The 19,408-nt window shown below is 51.5% G+C and overlaps 6 protein-coding genes and 1 non-coding gene across 7 annotated transcripts; 3 read left to right on the plus strand and 4 right to left on the minus strand.

Annotated features, from left to right (window-relative positions):
* Positions 1-41: 41 nt before the first annotated feature.
* BKA67DRAFT_518856 (branched-chain-amino-acid aminotransferase) lies at positions 42-1,392 on the minus strand (the record flags this gene model as incomplete). Its single annotated transcript, XM_046098045.1, has 2 exons — positions 42-215; positions 322-1,392. The coding sequence occupies 2 exons, from the start codon at positions 1,390-1,392 to the stop codon at positions 42-44; spliced, it is 1,245 nt and encodes a 414-aa protein (XP_045956970.1).
* A 1,794-nt stretch (positions 1,393-3,186) lies between these two features.
* BKA67DRAFT_298459 (GTPase-activating protein gyp1) lies at positions 3,187-5,374 on the minus strand. Its single transcript, XM_046096059.1, has 4 exons — positions 5,048-5,374; positions 4,525-4,982; positions 3,607-4,472; positions 3,187-3,555 (listed from the first exon to the last, which is right to left on the minus strand). The coding sequence occupies exons 1-4, from the start codon at positions 5,065-5,067 to the stop codon at positions 3,298-3,300; spliced, it is 1,602 nt and encodes a 533-aa protein (XP_045956971.1). The 5' UTR covers positions 5,068-5,374; the 3' UTR covers positions 3,187-3,297.
* Positions 5,375-6,902: 1,528 nt separating this feature from the next.
* BKA67DRAFT_536421 (uncharacterized protein) lies at positions 6,903-8,001 on the plus strand (the record flags this gene model as incomplete). The annotated part of the gene is made up of 4 exons (XM_046100148.1): positions 6,903-6,946; positions 7,070-7,411; positions 7,835-7,868; positions 7,900-8,001. 4 exons carry the CDS (start codon positions 6,903-6,905, stop codon positions 7,999-8,001), a joined length of 522 nt encoding a protein of 173 aa, XP_045956972.1.
* A 298-nt stretch (positions 8,002-8,299) lies between these two features.
* On the plus strand, positions 8,300-10,204 carry BKA67DRAFT_298612 (uncharacterized protein). Its single transcript, XM_046096060.1, has 3 exons — positions 8,300-8,593; positions 8,647-8,810; positions 8,869-10,204. The coding sequence occupies exons 1-3, from the start codon at positions 8,557-8,559 to the stop codon at positions 9,955-9,957; spliced, it is 1,290 nt and encodes a 429-aa protein (XP_045956973.1). The 5' UTR covers positions 8,300-8,556; the 3' UTR covers positions 9,958-10,204.
* A 398-nt stretch (positions 10,205-10,602) lies between these two features.
* BKA67DRAFT_624586 (phytanoyl-CoA dioxygenase) lies at positions 10,603-12,181 on the minus strand. Its single transcript, XM_046105526.1, has one exon. It carries the CDS (start codon positions 12,027-12,029, stop codon positions 11,013-11,015), a length of 1,017 nt encoding a protein of 338 aa, XP_045956974.1. The 5' UTR covers positions 12,030-12,181; the 3' UTR covers positions 10,603-11,012.
* Positions 12,182-12,398: 217 nt separating this feature from the next.
* BKA67DRAFT_567281 (cytidylyltransferase) lies at positions 12,399-14,091 on the plus strand. Its single transcript, XM_046102968.1, has 3 exons — positions 12,399-12,693; positions 12,771-13,542; positions 13,592-14,091. The coding sequence occupies exons 1-3, from the start codon at positions 12,479-12,481 to the stop codon at positions 13,946-13,948; spliced, it is 1,344 nt and encodes a 447-aa protein (XP_045956975.1). The 5' UTR covers positions 12,399-12,478; the 3' UTR covers positions 13,949-14,091.
* Positions 14,092-18,320: 4,229 nt separating this feature from the next.
* Positions 18,321-18,392, minus strand: BKA67DRAFT_t114. The gene has a single exon. It is a non-coding gene; the product is annotated as a tRNA-Thr (tRNA).
* Between the last annotated feature and the right edge of the window lie 1,016 nt (positions 18,393-19,408).

Consider the following 19,408-nt stretch of genomic DNA (forward strand, 5'->3'; position numbering starts at 1 on the left):
CGACAATATCACAGGTCGGCCATGATATAGATGTTTTGCATCTACTGCTCCTCGGGCACGACGTAGGCCCAGGGGTGCTCCTCCCGGCCGTACATGATGTCCTTGAGCCAGTTCTTTACCTTGAGCGTGACCTCGCCGCCCTCCTTCTTGCTGCCCATGGGGAAGTGGACATCCTTTCCACGGTGGTGGATCAGAGAGATGGGGCAGACAAAGTACTATCATCGTTTTGGTCAGCAAAAGTAATTCATCGAGGAAAGAGGGACCGTGGGGGAGCCCAGAGAACTTTGGGAAGAAAAAAAGAAGAAAAAAAGAAGGACTTACGGCTGTACCAGAAGCGAAACTCTCGATCAGGCGACCCTCGGCATCCGCCTCGACGACCTCGTCGATGGAGTACTGCCTCTCGACGACATCGACCTCGCCGGCGAAGCGCTCCCGCACGAGCTGCAGCACGCTGCGCCGCGTGACGCCGTCGAGGATGATCTTGTCGCCCAGCGGGGCCGTCACCAGCTCCGTCCTGCCCGTGTCCTTGTTCTTCCACACGACGAAGAAGTTGCTGGCGCCCGCCTCGGTGCAGAGCCCCTGCTCGCCGTACAGCCAGAGGATCTGGTGGAACCCGCGCTCCTTGGCCTCGCACGTCGCCAGCAGCGAGGGCCCGTAGTTGGCGCCGACCTTGGCGTAGCCGAACCCGCCCGCCCAGGCCCGCACCATGTCGGCGGGCGAGGTGTGCAGCCGCATGCCGCCCGGTGGGGCGTCCATCTGCGGCATGTAGGACGCGATGATGAAGAGCATGGCCTCGGTGGGGGCCTGGACGCCCAGCTGCGACTGCGTGCCGATGAGGGTGGGGCGCAGGTAGATGAACTGACCGGGCCGGTCGCGGGGCAGCCACTTGGGCCCGTCGACGGCCATGAAGGCCTTGATGAGCCGGTCGACCTCCTGGGGCGGGAAGGGGGGCAGCGAGATGCGCACCGAGGACATGAGCAGCCGCTCCGCGTTGCAGTCCGGCCGGAACAGCCGCAGCTTGCCGTCGAAGCCGCGGTAGGCCTTGAGGCCCTCGAAGCACTCTGTCGCGTAGTGCAGCACCGACGCCGTCGGCATGAGCGAGAAGGGCCCGTAGGGCTTGATCTCGGGTGCCGACCAGCCCGTCGTGCTGTTCCAGTTGGCCGTCAACATGTGGTCTGTGCAGATGGATGAGTTGGCAAAGCTGGTCGTGCCCGGCGACGGCACCTCCTGTGGCGACTTGGTGAAGCTGTAAGTAAGTTTTGAGGCGTCTAGTTCTTGGTACTGCTTGGGGTGGCTGTTCTGGGTGTCGTCCATCTTGTGCTCAAGGCCAGTTGCCGTCAAATCGATATCTGATCCATTGGCATTGCCGGTGGGAAGGGCAGAAGGCGCCATTATGGACTAGCAAGTTGACGACGTAGTGTGAAGAGGGATGTAAATAGTTGTGTGTGTGTGTGGTGGGCGTAATGTCCTTTCTATTTAGACTAGGTGCTTTTCTTTTTTTTAGGGTGCCAAGTCTGAGACAAAGCAAGATAGAGTTGTAACGGTCAACCCAAGGTGTATGAATATGAGGGTGATTAAATGATGTAGAGCAGTGAACGAGAACCGGATCGTGGCCTGGTGGGAAAGTATAAGTTAAAAGGATAAATTCGAGTGACTCACTGGCCAATTAGATGGTGGCTTGCACTTGGCTACGTAGTGGGACTGGGACCCGGTATTCTTTTTGATAAAAGATTCTATCGGCACCTGCTGGTGCATAGTGTTGCATGTACCATGCAAAGTCTTCTCGAATCTTGCCTCTCGGCTGGCAAGACTTCCCCATATGGTGAGGAGTCTGCAGCTACTTCCTTATCATCTGAGCAATCAGACCTTGTGAAACAGAGACACACAAGAGGCGTTGCCCCAGTGTGTGCCGCGCAAATACTTGATACCCTATCGAGGTGGGTTCGGGAATCTGACCTCACCGTTAATGAACTGGCTGCCGCCCACCGAGATTGTGTGCGTTGACATGCCTGATTCCTCGGCTTCAGGCGGTCGCCATGCGTAGACATCCATTTCCAAGCGAGGCCGAAGTCAGGTGCGAAGTCTGCTCCGGGTATTTGTGGGTCTATAGTCTAGTTCAGGTCAGTAGAGTTTCACACTGGATCGGGCCACCGGGTTCACCTTCATGTCAAACCGCGCCCTATGCTCCCTACTTGCTCCCTATGTAGCTATGGTCCAAGTCCCCTGCCAGGAACGGTGTGGACTTGCGTCATGCCTCCGGTGTCGCCAAAGCCAATTGAGTACCGTCAACCCCCAAATGCCCGAAATCGCTGGCAAGTCGTCACTCTGCCGAGTATTCGATGCGTTCCGCGATCCAAGGTTTGCGGGTTCAAAATATGGATTAGCCCCAGTATTGGCGCCGTCTTGATACGTAAACTTTCACAGCAGGCCGCGGTGGACGCCTCCGGGCGGAATTGACGAGGTTCGCGAATAAGCCGAAGATATGCGGCTCTTTCCACCTGCCTCAAATGACAACGCCGCATATTCATTCGATCACGATTTCTTTGCATTTTTTTTCTCCGTCGTATTCAACGCCTTATCAGGCTCTCTTCATTCTGATTGGCTAATTACTTTTAAGCTAGCATGTTTCCCTTCATTCGGAGTTCGTCATTGGTGATTGGGCTTACTGCCGGTCTTCCCGACATGTAATCAATCTAGATATCCTGCATTAGGATATCGGTGCGTGGGATGCTTTGCGCGAATGAAGACATGCCCATCTTATATGATCCTTTCTATGAGTTAGTGCCGAAGCCTGAACAACGTGGTTCGCCGGTCGGAACGAACCCGGGCTCCGGGCTTCTCCAACGTCGCGAGTGTTACTGACCATAACGCATGCCTGTCGGGGAAACTGGTCCTCATGACGCCCAGTCACACTGCTTTAGGATAACAATACTCAATACAGCACCACCAATACAAATTGGTGTCGATGATATTCTTATCGAGTTGATGCAGACGCTGCGCATTGATATTGCGTACATCAACTTTTCCGACCACACCCTTGCGCATTGTGATGCGGTGATTGCCACACCTTTTTAAGGGAGTAATGCCAGTTGCCTGGTGGAGCCGATGTGGTTTTCATTCCTGTTGCAGGAGTGATAGTGTAAGCACGTCTACTGTCAACTTCATGACTGTGCGGATAAACGCGGAAAGCTGATCTGGCTTGCATTGCACCCCCCATTCCGTGCCCATATACAATTAGCACTGCAAAACAAGCAAGTGCTTCTTCCAGACCCGGCAGCAATCGTACTTCAAAATTGATTACAGCTGAAGAGCTCCGGATGGAGCTCGACTGGGGCCTCCACGTAGATGAGCTGAAGAGTTCTTGAACAAGCTCTGCCATATGTATGCTTCGCTAAGTAATAGCTCGATGTCCTTCTCGGTCCAATCGCGTGTCGGAAGTGCTTGAAGGAACATCATAATTTCTTGGAAATCCATCTTCAATAGTTTTGAAGACCACTTCACCAGGAAAGCCGCGCAAACGTACAGATGAAACTCGGAGAACCCTTGTTCCTCGGCCTGCTGAGTATTAGAAGCGTGCCAATTCGTCTAAAATGGATTTTGGCTTACCAGGTATGTGTCCCACATTCGAATTGTGTTTTGGACACTGATCTCACGCATAAGAAGACAGTTCATCCACCTGAAGCTGAACTGAATGAATTCGACATGCTCGTTCTCCAAATGTTTGGCCAAATCGGCGTCGATCCGTGCTGTCAGATCACGCAAAGCGGACACTTGTCTCTGAATGCCCGGCTGCGCAACGATATAATGATCCTGAATGCCGTCGAGGAGTTTCGTCAAACACCAGAACGAATCTGCCTCCACTGCATCGAGAACGGGTTTCGGTAGCTGTCCTGGATCCATGCCACTTTCAATGTTTGAATCCGTGATATAGGTTCCGAGGAAGACCTGAAAAAAGGGACTGACAAGGTCGTTGATTCCTTGCACATAACCGCTCGCCGGATGACGAATAGCCCATAGGTAGAGAATACGTTCCAGCGACCGCTGAGTTGCCTCGTATCCATATAGCTCGATGTGAGGATTGGTTCTTGGGACGTCGATACTTATTTGGTGCCAGACTGCTTCGTCCAGGCCCCTTGATCGGCCACCGGTAGCGGGTGCATTGGCACTGCGCTCGAATGCCTGCTTGACCCCATCCAAGTACTCTCTCCTCTTCCTTTCCAGGGTAGCAACCCGCCTTTCACTACTTGTTGGCAAGTAACTGAGCAACAGTTGCCAAGTCATGGCGCGGACTTCTTCCGGTACACCACCCCATGCTAGAGCTCGTAAGTCGGGAAGGGATATCGTCGTAGCTTGGAGAATCTTCTTGAACTTGTTGATCCTCGTGACCCGCGAATTAATGGCATCGACCTCCTTCTGTGGTGTGTTTGCCGGAATGGCAGGGTGGTTTATTAAGTGCAGGGCGTTTGCTGGGTCTAGAGGTTCTGTTAGACTTGAGCGTATCTGGCCCTGCGAGCGCTTGCCTACCTTTCAATATTTCTTTATATTGCGGACGGAGTATTTTCCCTTCGCTCTTCTTGGGCATTGGGTACACTGGTGTGGGCCTCTCGATGGCTATATCGGCACTATTAGAATAACGTCGCGAGCGGAAACCGAATGCCGCATTCACGGGTGACGGGGCGCCGGCCTCTGTTTGCCCCTGAGCAGCAGCTATGCGTCTGTTCTTTCTCTTCATGTTGGACAAGCTCGGCAAGCCAAAGTCGTCTCCATCGTCGTCTTCGTAGCCGTACATATCATCGCCTTCGGGGTCGTCTGCGGTCCAGTCTTGGTTCGTGTTGGACAAGAAGCTTATGTAGGATTTCAAGGGCGGCGAAGATGGGCCATGCTTTTTCTGCAGGGGCGGAGAGCTGACATCGCTATTTCGTGCTTTATAGGAGGATGAAGACGGGGGCGTCCTCGGTCGCGAAGATGAGCTGGACAAGTTGCTAAGCACACACAAAGGTCAGCTTAAGACGGCGGGCAGATGCTTGCGCATTCGCCGACAACATACAGAGAATCGAACTTGAGCATATCTGCGTGAGAATATGCGGCACCGACAACGAGATTGGGATCGCGACCAGTCTTGTTCGGGGCGGCCTCTCGCTGGACTTTGTAGAAAGGTGAAGCGGACCTGTGAATCGAGTTATAGGTCTGGCATTGGGTTGCAGTAAACAAAGGACTATCGACCTACCCAGAACGATCTAAAGCAGGGCAAAAAGGGCAAAAGTCAGCAAGCTGCGCCACATGGTATCGGTGATTTCAGTGGCATGGGCGAAGACTGATAGAGGCATTGGAACAGCACATACCGACTTGAACCATTTCCTACGTCATCTATGTTAGCGGGGGGGCTGGCCGTGAGCGTTTCGAGGAGCATGGGCTCGGACTTACCTGCTGAGGCGGTTTCTTGCCGCTGCCGGAAGAGGAGAACATGATAACTGGGGTTATGCGACTGGGTCGCAATTACATGGTGGTTGGGAGGTAGCACTTCATATTCAACCAAACTTGAACATCTGACTCTCGAGGGCCCGGACAGGTCGACCGAGTCGAGTCGAGTCGGCGGAAGCAGTGCCGGCCGAGCTAACAATGGGCCGTACAGGTAAAGTTAGATAGAGTTAATAAGGAACCAGGCAAGCACACGAGCCACAGATGGATGAACCCCGCCAGTCAATTGAGACGTCCGGCTTGACGATGTTGGGGGAAGAGACCGATTGCAGCTATTTTCCACGGCGAGAGTTGGGCCAGGGTTACGGAGAGACAGAACTGATCATGGAGCTGGGTGCTCGTTACATGTATAGTAAACACATTGGATGTTGCCAACCTGTCGCGAAACATCAACCTCCTGACTGAGAGACTCTCAGTGACCGAGGTGGGGCAAAACCACTAGGTTAATAGACTCCAAGGCTCGAGTTTCAAGCTTCCAAAGTCGCCGACAGGTGTGAGCCCGGTGATAACAGACCGGAGCCCCACGTTATTATCAGTTGGTCTAGAGTTGGAGTTGGAGTTGGGAGTTGGGGAGCTGGGAGGTCGCTTGGAGGTTGCATGCCGTTGGTGAGTGAGTCGTGACTGTGACTGTGACCGTGACCGTGACCGTAACTGTGACTGCCCAAGTGCCGCTTACCGTGTTTCGAACCCGAAATGAGCACGAATCATTTAGGTCTGTGCTTCAAGTTGAGCAAGTTGAAGAACCCGAACACGAACCTGAATCACACAGCCTACTTCCACCCTCAGGCGATATTTACTTGATAACCAATACATTACCTACCATATAGCGCCTAGTCCGTACCTTGGGTGCCATCTGAGAAGGCAGACTACATACATACCGTCTGTAGGTACATAGGATCGGACGCCAAAGGCTTTCTGTCCTGTAACTACTGGGCTTGGGTGACACCTGCTTCCCTACACTAGCAGCTGCCGGAAAGTAATACCACAACCTACAGATCACTGGAGGGCGGACAAATCAGAACCTTGTTCCTGCCCCAGGTTTTTTTTTGAACTGTTATTTCAGACCCACTCAAGGCTACGATTTCTTGTTCACCATCAACTGGCCAGGCTCAAGCTCAAGCTCAAGCTCAAGCACATAGACCTGGGCTCCTCCCAAAGTAACAACAACAACCCAACAAGCGCTAACGATCTCGTTCTGCGCATTTTTACCTGTTTCCTCTTTGCGCCCTCTGCATATATCTCGCCTTTTTCAACCACCATCTCACACCCTGCTAGCAAAGCATATCGTTATCGTATCGCTTTCAACCTGAAATCCCCTCCGTAACCGCGCCAGTACACCTGGTCATTGGCATCAGGTCGCGTACGTGTGTCCACGTCCCTGTCCAGTTTGGTCCCGTACCAGATAACCCGAACAACCTGCTACAATGGCCGACAACGAGAACTTCGAAGATGATCTCTTCGCCGATCTGTTAGTCACTTCCAACCCTCCCCCCTAAGTCTTCTGGTCTGCTGCGACAAGCCGACAACATCAGCTATCTTTCAGCCGCTGTACTTTGCGCACTCCACCCATCACCTTGCTAACCCTGTCTAGTTACGATGACAACGAAGCCGCAGCGGCAGCAGCACCAGCAGCACCAGTAGCACCGGCTCCAGCTGCTGCACCCGTCACCAGGCAAGCTGCACCAGCAGAAGCCGTTGCCCCTGCAGCTGAGCATGATGCAGCCCAGTACGATCAATACATGCCCACGGGCGATGACAACGGCCATAGCGGTGATTACCACGATAACGAGGACGCCTATGACGATGACGATGATGTAGATTTCAACTTGGGAAACGGATCGTCATCCGCTCACAATGCTGGCCTTAGACATGAAGAAGAGGTTGCCATGCCATCATTCCACTCAAAGGGTCCAAGCAACAAAGGAGAAGATGGGTAAGTCCACCAAGCTCAAATTCATTACCTCCCCCCCTTTTTTTGGTTTATTTTTTTGCATCAGAGGTAAGTCGCGGTATGTATGAGCCTCCAAATGCCACCGCCGCGCCAGGAACAACCAAGCCGTGAGGGTATGCACGGCGAGAGATTGCGTACATGAGAGATGGGAGTGGTCAGATGTCAGAAATCAAGGTTATGGAACGGAGAGGATTCCACCCGCGGCAAATGATTGATCAGGCTAAGCCAGATGAACTGGGACATGAAACTGATGTCTGTGGTGTCTGTCAAGAGGAGGGTGTGGTTAAGAGGGGGCCGGATTGACCACTCCGACGTCGTGAAGCTGGGCAACCCTTCCTGTCCAATTTCAGGCCATCTCCGGAGATGAGAAATAAGACCATCTACAAAAGATGTTGAGGGTTCAAGGTATCAGAAAGCATCCAGGAAGGCCTCGATCATAGTCAGTACAAGATACTCTACTGCCTACATAGCCATGCGTCAAACATAGGCCCCTAAGAGATCGCGAGAAGTCAGACTTCTTTGCTGGCTGTAACAAGGATTGGCAGCGAATAGCGCTCGAGGCCATGACCTAGCTTGACGATAGCAAGAACACGAGGAAAGATCAAACAATTCGACAAACTTCATGGCATTCTTCGCTGCAGTAGCTGCCTTCCATTGGAAATTGCTGTTTGTGGCCTGCCTACGAAATCTTTCTCCACAGGTTCGCCCACAACCAACCACAACATACACTCAATCGCTTTTGAGGCTTTTGAGCAAGGACCCTAGTTTTGTTCAACATGCTGATGGCTGAGAATCCGTGGAGGAATTGATACCCTTTTCCCCTCGACTATAGCGACTCGGAAGATGGCCAAGTCGTCGTGGCATCATCTCAAACAAGACTCAAGATACGCCCTCACATCCACGCGGCTGTGTGCATGGAAGACGTATACTAGGTGGTGGCGTGGCAGGCTCTATACGCGCAATCTGATTGGCACGCTAAACAAGGCAAAACATACCCACCGTGTTTGCTTGGCCGGGATGACTGTTCCGCGACGACACTTATGATTTGCGATGCACTGCACTATGTTACTTGAACGCACTTGTATTTGACGGGGCGCCATCGACTGACATGCATCTTGTGTAGGAAAATGTTCATTGGTGGTCTCAACTGGGAAACGACCGACGGTATGTCCAGCCTCCTCAATCTAGCCCTAACTGCTGGCCACTAACAGGCTCAGAATCTCTGCGAAATTATTTCTCCCAATTCGGCGAGGTCACAGAATGCACGGTCATGCGCGACGGTGCAACGGGCCGGTCCAGAGGTTTCGGTTTCCTCACTTTCAAGGATCCCAAGAACGTGAACACTGTCATGGTCAAGGAGCATTACCTGGACGGCAAAATTGTACCTTGAACCTCCCATTCCTGTTCTATCTTGACACTTGACTAATTGCTGTTGATAGATCGATCCTAAGAGAGCCATTCCAAGAGATGAGCAAGAGAAGACAAGCAAGATCTTTGTTGGTGGTGTCAGCCAGGACACAACGGAAGCCGAATTTAAGGATTACTTCGCCCAGTTTGGCCGCGTCGTAGATGCTACTCTCATGATGGACAAAGATACCGGCCGGCCCCGAGGTTTCGGGTTCGTCACGTTCGAGAGCGAGGCCGGCGTTGACAATTGCACCCAGCCCGGCCAAGTCTTGTCCATCAATGGGAAGCCTATCGAAGTCAAAAAAGCACAACCCAGAAACAACATGCAGGAAGAGGAAGCTGCACGTGGTCGTGGCAAGTTTGTCAAGAAGGGCGGTTTCGAAGATCAGAACAACAACCAGAATCAGATGCAGAATCAGATGAACCAAAGTGGCATGACCCCACAAGTCATGGCTCAGTACATGCAGAGGATGCAACAATACATGACCATGATGCAACAGCAGGCTGCTATGAGTCGGGGTATGGGTATGGGCATGATGAACCCAGCCATGATGCAGCAGATGATGCAAATGCAGATGATGGCTCAGAATGGCGGCCAAGGCATGAACCCGGCTATGATGCAGCAGATGCAGAACCAGATGAACCAAATGGGTGCTCAGATGGGTCAAGGCGGACAGGGCGCCGATCAGCAGCAGCAGCAGCAGCAGCAGCAACAACCAGGCTTCGGCAACCAACAACAGATGGGCTTCGGTGGCCGTGGCGGTAGACGTGGCGGTCGAGGTGGTTATGGAGGTGGCTTCGGGATGGGTGGGGGTGCTGGCGGCGCTGGCGGCGCTGCTGTTGCTGCTGCTGCTGTTGCACCTACCGCTCCTGCTGGTGGTGATCCGACATCTTGGGAGGGCATGTACGATGACGTCCCCCAGCCAAATTTCAATCAGGGTGGCCGCGGAGGTTTCAACAGAAACAGAGGAAGTGGTCACCAAAGCCCTACGCCCAGCGACCCAGCGCAAGCACCGCCGCCCAATGCCCCGACAGGCCCCAAAAATGCTGGCAGACCTGGCGCCAATTACCGTGGCGGTGGACGAGGAGCCAACCGCGGCTTTCACCCGTACCAACGCTAGGGGCATGGTCAAGGAATTCCTGCGTATAACGGCCTTAAGTAGGAACCGACCGATTCGCAACCGACGTTTTGGCAACGATCCGATCAGCGACCGACTATGCAGCAGCCAGCCTCTCAGCGGGCCAGCCGCAGGGGAAATCTCATAATCCATACTGTAGCCACTCCCCCACCCCTACGGACGGACGCGGAATGGTGTCCTCACGGTTTTAGGCTAGATCTTGCACCATACTATTGTACCTACGGGTGCCGAGAAAAACGGAAAGATCAAGACAACAGCCAAACGGGGACGCCGAAAGAAATCTGAAAGCTGCCCGTTAATCCTTGCAGTTTTTGATGGACTGTATACTACTCTCTAAATTCTCGTGGATATTTCACCCTTCTGTAATAATGTGCACATCGATACCAGCAGGTCTGTCTCCGACAATGTTCAACTGGGAATAACATTGTGACTCTGTTTTGATGAACTGGGGTGGACCGCTGTAGCTTAACTTTCAGTAATGCGTGGATACAGCACTCGGGCCCAATGGGGTTTAAGTTGTACTGGTTCATGGATCAACTTGAATGGCATTGATATGGACAAGCTGTGATTCTATCACCCATTAGTGTGACTGTGATAGCCCATCCTGAACCCCCCCCCCCCATCGTACCGCTAACTTTCCAACTGATAATGGCGTACTTGGTAAGAGCTAGTAGCTTCCGAGGTTACATGTTCTTATCGAATACGGTAAGTAGCATATAGTTCGAGCATCAGTGTATAGTGTATCGATATGAACCAAGTATGTAACGTGCAGTTAATTACAGGGAGGCAGGCGCCACACCCGCACCAAAACTGACCGTTATGGCCTTATTCAAGATTTGCAGGACTGGTCTGACATGAGCAGCAAGTCATGTGACAAGTTTGATAAAGTAATAACGTGATAGTCGTCAAGCGATTCATGTTGTTTCTGGTCAGCACGTTGATCGGTTTCGGAACGCCTAACCTCCCTATAGGCGGCTCCGCTTAACCTTTTGTTCATATTCTCATAGTCTCATAACAAGTTTGGCTTCTGGACATTATTACCAATCTGCATCTCGGTACAACTTTGTAAAACCATCTGCAGGAGGTTGCAGCCAATTCCTCTCATCGTACTTGTGGCCCTCGCCCTCAATCACGTGGAATGTGTAAATGATCCTGCCCTTCTGGCTGAGGTTCTTCTCGCTCTTATGCAGCAGATTGCCGTGGATCAGCACCAGGTCCCCAGCCTTGACCTCGCCCAGCTTGTACTCCCCATCCTCGTCGACCCCCTCGCCTTTCAGATTCTCCCCAAACTCCTTGTCGTCCGGAAACCTCGGCCCGTCATTGTCGATAAACGTCGTCCCCTTGCCCTCGCCCGCCCTCACAAACCGCTGCCTCACGGGAGCCCAGCGGTGCGACCCGGGGAGGAAGCTCAGGCAGCCGTTCTCAGCCGTGGCGTCCTCGAGGGCGTACCAGAAGCCCACGGCGGAGGGGGGGTCGGTGTAGAGGAAGGTGCTGTCCTGGTGCGGGGGGACGGCGCCGCCGATCTCGGGCTGCTTGCAGATGACCATGCTCTGCAGAACGCGGGGGTCACGGAAGCCGAGGGCGCGCGCGACGGCCCCCGGGTGCGACTCCTTGCGGCCGGCGGCCACGGAGCCGCCCGTGGTGCCCGCGCCCAGCAGGTCCGGGTTCAGCGCCGGGTCGAGCAGCGACGCGAAGGGGGCGCTGAGCCCGTGCAGGTAGTGGCCGATCTTGTTGATGGCGCGGGCCTTCGGCTTCGTCAGCTCCCCGGAGGCGGAGAAGGCGTCCTCCTCGAAGAAGAAGCGGACCTTGTCGCCCGACTCGAGGAAGTACGAGTCGCCGACGTGGTCGGACTTCTCGCCCGTGCTGAACTTGGTCAAGGGGTGGTCGGTCAGGTCGAAGGACTCGAGCATGGAGTGCGTCTCGTCGAGGAGGGCTTGGGTGGTCGTCGGCGGCAGCGCTCTGGGGATGATGAGGTAGCCGTCTCGCCAGAAGGCGTCGGTTTGCTCGGGTGTGAGCCCGCCGTAGGGCCCGGACTCTCCGATTGCTGGCGACATGTTCTTCCGGCGCTGTCACAGGGAGTTTAATTGGAATGGGAGAGCGGGACAACAATATCAGCCAAGTGGGAAGGGAGCTCTGATATATGTTCGCGATCCATGGTTACTTGCTGTCCACGTACGCCGTCGTATGACGCCGGCCCTAGGTTACTGGAGTTGGAGATGGTGGGGCAGTAGCTTGCTCTCGTCTCCCGTCCAGATTGAGAAACGCTGCCCCACTGAGGGGTCCTGGACAGTATGCGCCTACTATCAGACGGTGCGCGCGACGTGGCCACCAGGCCTAAAATACAGTGCGTCAACTACAGCATCGCACTGGCCAAGCATACCCCTAATTAATCGGCCAACGACTCCTGGACCATGAACCTACGAACTTGGCACAACTGGCAGGCTCAACTTCCTTCGACTTATTGAGTTTGTTAGATTTAGACTTGTCAGATTTTAAAGCAAACATGTCGTCAGAAGAAGAGGTGCTTTCCGGCCCACCTGCCCCCGAGATCCTCGAGGACCGGATTTGGGTTGACGGGTGCTGGGACTTCTTCCACCATGGCCACGCCGGCGCCATGCTGCAAGCACGGCAGCTAGGAACCGAGCTCTACGTCGGCGTGCACTCGGACGAGTCCATCCTGGAGAACAAGGGCCCGACAGTCATGACACTACAAGAACGGTACAGGTTTTCTTTTCTCTCTCCCTCTACGAATCTGCGAGAACAGCTCAAGTGCTGACTTATCCCGTGTAAAAAAGACTGGCTGCTGTAGATGCGTGCCGCTGGGTCACCAAGTCCGTGGCGCATGCCCCCTACGTCACACAGCTGGACTTCATCAGCCATTTTGGCTGCAAGTACGTCGTGCACGGCGACGACATCACGAGCGACAGCAGTGGGGAGGACTGCTATCGCTTTGTCAAGGCCGCGGGGAGGTTCAAGGTTGTGAAAAGGACGCCCAGCATCTCGACGACTGACCTCGTGGGGCGAATGCTGCTGTGCACGAGGACGCATTTCATCAAGTCGCTGGAGAAGACCTTGGCGGGCGAGGAGGGCCATGGCACCGAGGCGGAGAGAAAGGCGGTGGGCGGGGCCATGTCTGAGCGCATCGCGCAGTATGCCACCGATGAGAGTGGCAAGATGCCCGGCGCCGATGTCTGGTTTTGGTCCGCTTCGCATGCTGCCAAGACACAAGCTACCGAGGAGGAGAAGGGCTCTTTTCATGCCCACTTGAAGGGCTCGGGCCCGAGGCTCGGCCAGAGAGTCGTCTACGTCGACGGCGGTTTCGACTTGTTTTCTAGTGGTCACATCGAATTCCTGCGGCTGGTCGTCGAGAAGGAGGAGGAACTGGCGCGGAAGGATGGCTGGTATGATGAACAGGCCGTCCAGGAACGCAAGGGTAAAGGTGGCGACTATGGCCCCGTGTTCGTTGTCGTTGGTGTGCACGACGATGAGGTTATCAACCACTGGAAGGGTGTCAATTATCCGATCATGAACATCTTCGAGCGTGGGCTCTGCGTCCTGCAATGCCGAGTAAGTTGAACATCACTGTCAAGGATCGGACCATACTAACGCCTTGAAGCATGTCAACGCCGTCGTATTCGGTGCTCCTTTCTCTCCAACCAAGGCATATCTGACAGGTCTGCCATGGGGAACTCCCGATGCTGTCTACCACGGCCCTACTTCATTCATGCCATTATCGTATGATCCTTACACCGCGCCAAAGGAGATGGGCATCTTCCAAGAAGTGTCGAGCCATGCCTTCGAGGAAGTCAATGCCGGTACTATCGTGCAGCGTATCATGAAGAGCAGAGATCTATACGAGGAACGTCAGCGTAAGAAGGGGGTCAAAGCCAGTATCGAAGCTGCGGCCAGACAGAGGGAGATGCTGGAAGAGGAGCAAAGGCTCAAGGAGGACGCAAGAGCCTCATCTGGTTGACGGCGTTCAGTATAGATATGTTTTCCATTGGCGTAGAGGAGTACGAAGTAAAAAAAGGGGCACCACGGTACCTTCAACAGGCTGATCATATAGTAGAGATATCCATAATAAGCCGTAGCTAATCAACTTGCATTGCATAGAGATCAGGGTTTGATGACCTAACACAACTATCCTTTCTGGGCTTGTCTTTGGAATACAGTAATACTATCTGCTGAAAAATAAAGAAACCACGTAAATGCGGACTGTCCTCTGACACAATCGTAATAGCACAATATACCACCAGTTTTCATTTGATGTCCTTACTGGTTCCTAATTATTTCGAGATCACTCTATACAATGTGAGTGAAAGAATAACGCAATGAGACGTAGGTCCTGGGGTCTTCACCCCCATCATTTGGTAGGTATCTCTATCAAGGAGTGTAAGTCCCCAAACCATGCCGCCTCAACTCGGTGATCAAATATCCCCAAGTTGGGATCTGCGCCATTCTCAAGCAGGAAACTTTGCAATGATTGCGTCAGCACAGCACACAGGAAGAGCCACCCCCACTGCTGTAGTTGAAGTTCTAGATGTATTGGTTTGGGTGATAGCCAACGTGGGCGCAGAGCTTAAGCATCTTGAGTGACTGAAAATTTATCGCCATCTCGAAAACGCGGCTGTGCAGTGTTGCTCCCTCTTGCAGCAGCTATCCCACGACCGGCAGATGTCTTTGCTGTGCCGCGAAGCCAGGTCCAGTATTGAGGGTATCTAGGCTGGGATTTTCTTGACCGACATGTATCTGGACGGTTTCAAGTTCCCCGTTGCTGCATGCAGTCGTGAATGGACGTAGAGATTCGTCTGTCCCGAAGGAACCACGCTCGGCCATTGTGATTTCAAGATTATAGCAAGGCGACGCCGGCGGCAGAGGAGGTAGATTGAGTCCTACAAAAGAGTCTGCCATCTCTTTCTCCATGGCACACTCTGCTTTGCTTTTATTAGAGCTTCTCCGGTGCGGACCCCTTGCAGTTCCCGGGCTTCCTCGTCGGTGCAATTTGTTCTCGTTCTTCCGAGGAACTTTGAGCAAGCATCATCTTTTCCCCGGCATTCTTTCTCTTTCAATAGGACCATCGTATGGTGAGCCATCGATTTTACTACCAAAAAGGTGATTGGGTGATGTTATTGCCAGGATCTTCGGGTCTGAAACATGCCTAGAGATAAATGCCATCTCGGGTTCTCCTGACTGAGGGCGAACTAGAATGAAGACAATCCAGCGATGGTTTTTCGCCACGACCTCTTCTTCTCTGGCCTAAGAGTCTCGTATCAATCAGATAGGATATCTAGCTATTCCGTATCGCAAGCTGGGACCGTGACTTTCTCTAGGCGGCCGTCCAACTAGATATACATGTTGCAATTTTCTCGTATGGCTGTGCCACCTGCAGTGTTTAGTAGTTTAATATAGTGAATTTAAACAGTAAGTTAATAAACTTCTTATCCAATCACGTTCGAGTGAAATACTGTGGTTAAATCCAGGCCGCATATTTATATGCTCATTGGCATATTCGAAGCGCCAGCCGCGGTGTTTATTTAACGATGTATGGTCTGTCATACGCATGTTGGCAAAGTCTAGTATCGCAGTCACCAACGACGCGCTAGAAGCACATTATTTCAGGCAATGCAACAGATACAGGTATTTATTCGGCTGGTTGAAATGAGTTTTCTTGTCGACTTTTAATTTTGGCAAGCTGGCTTTAGCGCCTTATTGGCTATGCCAACGAGTATTTCGCCATGATAATGTCATGGCATGGCACCCCTATATATGACCAATCAATTTGATATTCCTGCCACCAAACCTCCAACAGATTGGTTTCGGTGCATATCATTCATATCACTAAAAACGCATAGGCGTCAGGCCCAAAGCCTTAAAAGAGCATCAGATTCATTGTTCTCTGGCAAAACTTACTTTTAGTAGACACTGACAGTACCTCTGAGTTAGCAACCAATGATGCCGGGTGTGTTGAGAGAACAGAGTAAGGGGAGATATCCCAGATGGGGGTTTGCCTCTATTCCTGATGCGGCCTCGCTGCATTCTTCGCAATTCATACTCATGAACTTTCCTTGTATGGCGTAAGAGATTGTCTATTCGCGAAACCCCTATTAAATACATATTTGCAATCGATAGTACAGCATTTGACGGTTTCGTTAACTACCAAAAAAAAACCCCGTCTTGGTGTTTTCTGCATCTGAGGTGGCGTTGCAGATTTCTCTGGGATGCTGTACTATAAAGACAATCGGGTCTTGGGCAAGTAAACGAAAAACCGATTCCACCACTCGACTTTCCCCTAAACTTGGGAGGCATGGTCAGTGATTTTCTGGCAAACAAGTCGGCTTACAGTACGCTCGTTTCATGCACAAGAGGACTTACTGCCAAACTGCGGCGGGCTGTACTGCATCCCGCGTTGACGCCACTATAATCAAACTATCGCTACAAGGTGCAACAACGGGTTTCTCCATGTACTGCGGTCAATTCTGAAGCTGATTTAAAATTTCGCAATTGCCATATTCGACGCTTTACCCCCAGGTACCGAAATCGTATATAGTTGCTTGACTAAGCCTGGCTACACAACATGTTGTATCTCTCCGTAAATATTATGCTCCCCTACAAACGATCTCCTAAGAACGCCGCTACTATCGATGCTTAACTCAATGGGAAGTGAATTTTGGGTTGGAGCATAGCAACGACCTGAAAGGTCCAGGTCTGTAATACCACTACCAAAGGTCAGCTCACATGTTCAAATACAAGGTCGGATATTTACTCACCGTTGACCACCCTATGGCGCGGTCTGTATCCAAAAGAATTTGCCGACTCAAAACTGGGCTGGCATCTTGCATGTACAGTTGTGCTTTTCATAGATGAAGCGGGTGTGGGGCTACGGTGGATGTTGGTGCAATATTGGAATCCAAGTCGAACATAGGGCATATTCCAGTATGATATGGACCATACTGTCCCAGCTCAGTGCTATTATACACATCCGTAGACACCGTAGTGGGCACTTACCGGACTCTGGAAGACACTATTAGGATTATTGTAGGTGTCAGTCTCCAGAGCTTGGGTCATGGCAAGCCACCCCTTTGGAGGAACTTTTGTTCGTAAAAGTGTCGTCCATTGCGAATCCACCGAGCTCTATTACCTCTGTCTGCAACGCGAAGCTGTTTTCCCAACGATATCCGAAGTTAGCTCCCAGCTCAACCAATACAAAGTGCCTCGAGTAGCGGTTGTTAAAAGTGGAATACAAACACAGGTGCTTTTCACGAGGAATTAATCCCCTGGATCGCCTGTGCTACGTTTCTACACATATATTTACAAATACTATACTTACATGTAGCACGCGGTACTCCTGTGCTATCTCCATACTTTCTCCGAGCAACACACAGAAATAGAGTACGGCCACCATATTGCAGTGCAATATCCCAGCAGGGCATCCTGGATAAAGGACCTCTAGTAAAGACGTTTTAGTAAGGATACTCAAAGGACGTTTAGTAGGGACGGTCCAGCAAGGCATCCAAACGCTTTTTGGGGGAATATGGGTGTATTTCCTCCATTCTCTCTAGGTCTGGGCAGCACCCCCCTCCCCTGCCACTCTTACGCAGTAAGAAGAGGTCGTACAGTACAAATCTGAACGCAGAAATCATTACTAAAGTCCCCTTCTAAATATGTTTAAGCCAGCGTTAACAAATGAAGTATCAGGTCTGTTAAAGTTAGCACAGCCATTGGCAAAACCCAATGATCAGACCGAAAGTTTGAATGAGTTATAGATGAGACTTACTATCACGGAGCAATAAGAATAGCTTCGAGAAGATGTAGTTCGTCCTGAAATAACCGCACAATTTGCGACGAAAGCTTGTTGTACTTATCGATGGCGAAAGTCAAGAGCCGCATTCAACCGAACATACAGCGAGAAAGCTCCCATGCGTCATTGGAACATCTGTGTCTGTGTTCTAGGCGGATTGGTCCAATCCATCTCGAAAAAAGCCAAGGATAATGTCTGATCTGCAGGAGCACTGGTTTAGTAAAAGATTCGCCAACCAGAACCAAGAACATTCGGGAGGCCACAAAAGGGAGGCTACATACCGCATGTAATTCGTGTCAGATGGTCGCATTGAGAGGCGGAGGGTGAAGGCTGAAGGCGGACGCATGTAGGGTCTCTTAAACAAGATCATGACACGCAGCTATCGGTAGACACAATTTTCATCCATATGAATCACATACTGCAATGTCGTGGAGGACACGATCTTGCAAAAAGAAGAAGAAAAAATATTATCGAAAAAAAATAAATCGTAAATGAGCCTGTAGCAAAAGATTGATCGAGATATGCGTCAACACATGGTATTTATTGATGCCTCATACTGGAGTCGAACCAGTTACCTCCTCATTACTAGTGAGGCGCTCTACCGCTGAGCTAATAAGGCCCAGTGGTTGTTGTTGAATATTCGGGTCTAATACTGCTAGATATAACAAAACTTTTTAGCACTCGTCAATGGAATTAGTGGTCTGTTTCTTCTCTCATGAGACTGAAAAATGATTGATGGGAATGAAACGCTGCAGCGTGGTGGGTGACGATAGCTTCATTTCCAAGTGGATCCTACTGCGACAGCGTTCTTTACGTAAATGACTGATTGATGTGGAGACAACATTTCGCTTGATGCTACATCGGACCACCCGAAATTGGCCTATAAGATACAGGGGACTGTTTTAGGGGTCTATTCAGGAGCCTGGTAACCGGGACCATGATGCTGTGCATAGGTTCACAGGAGGAAAATTTTTGTACTATAATTAGATATGCAACCATGCAATGGTACAAGGTTTGGCAAACAGCACTGGTTTCCTGCACAGCTGCCGGCCGTGTCAAATTGATTCGACTTGCCATGTAGTTGGGATACTCATCGGATCAATTGACATCAATTGTTTAGACGGTGTGGTTTGCTGTTATCTGTTGCATTCAACATCCTGATTAAAATCAAAACGACTTGAGTAAGTAGGTATTTTGGCCAAACATTGTCACGACCTGCTGTGGATGAATCAAGGACGTGTGATAGCCGTTCCCCACGGCAGCAATCGCATATGACTCCGTAGCAAGGCCTCCGGAGAGACCGTTATATGTCACACGATACCGTATAACGAAAGGAAGGCTGCCGGTAAACGCTAACAGTTGCCACTGCACCAAGTAGATGACATGTTCAGAACTTGGATCATGTATGTTTACGTCGAGTTAGGGATGATTTCAGATTAGATTTTGATGTAGCATGTTGTACTCCACAGCAATCCGTGGACTCGACATTGTATTCGATATCTTTTTCTTGTGAGTACTGCACGACTGGATTTTGATAACTTCTGAAGTGATAGTCATCTTTGGAACATTGAATTTAGACACGAGCCGGTGGCGGCAGTAAGCGAGGCACGACTGAATTGGCTCCTCGAACGTTTA

Source organism: Truncatella angustata (genome assembly GCF_020726525.1).
Source record: "Truncatella angustata strain MPI-SDFR-AT-0073 chromosome Unknown BKA67scaffold_5, whole genome shotgun sequence".
Classification (NCBI taxonomy): Eukaryota; Fungi; Ascomycota; class Sordariomycetes; order Amphisphaeriales; family Sporocadaceae; genus Truncatella; species Truncatella angustata.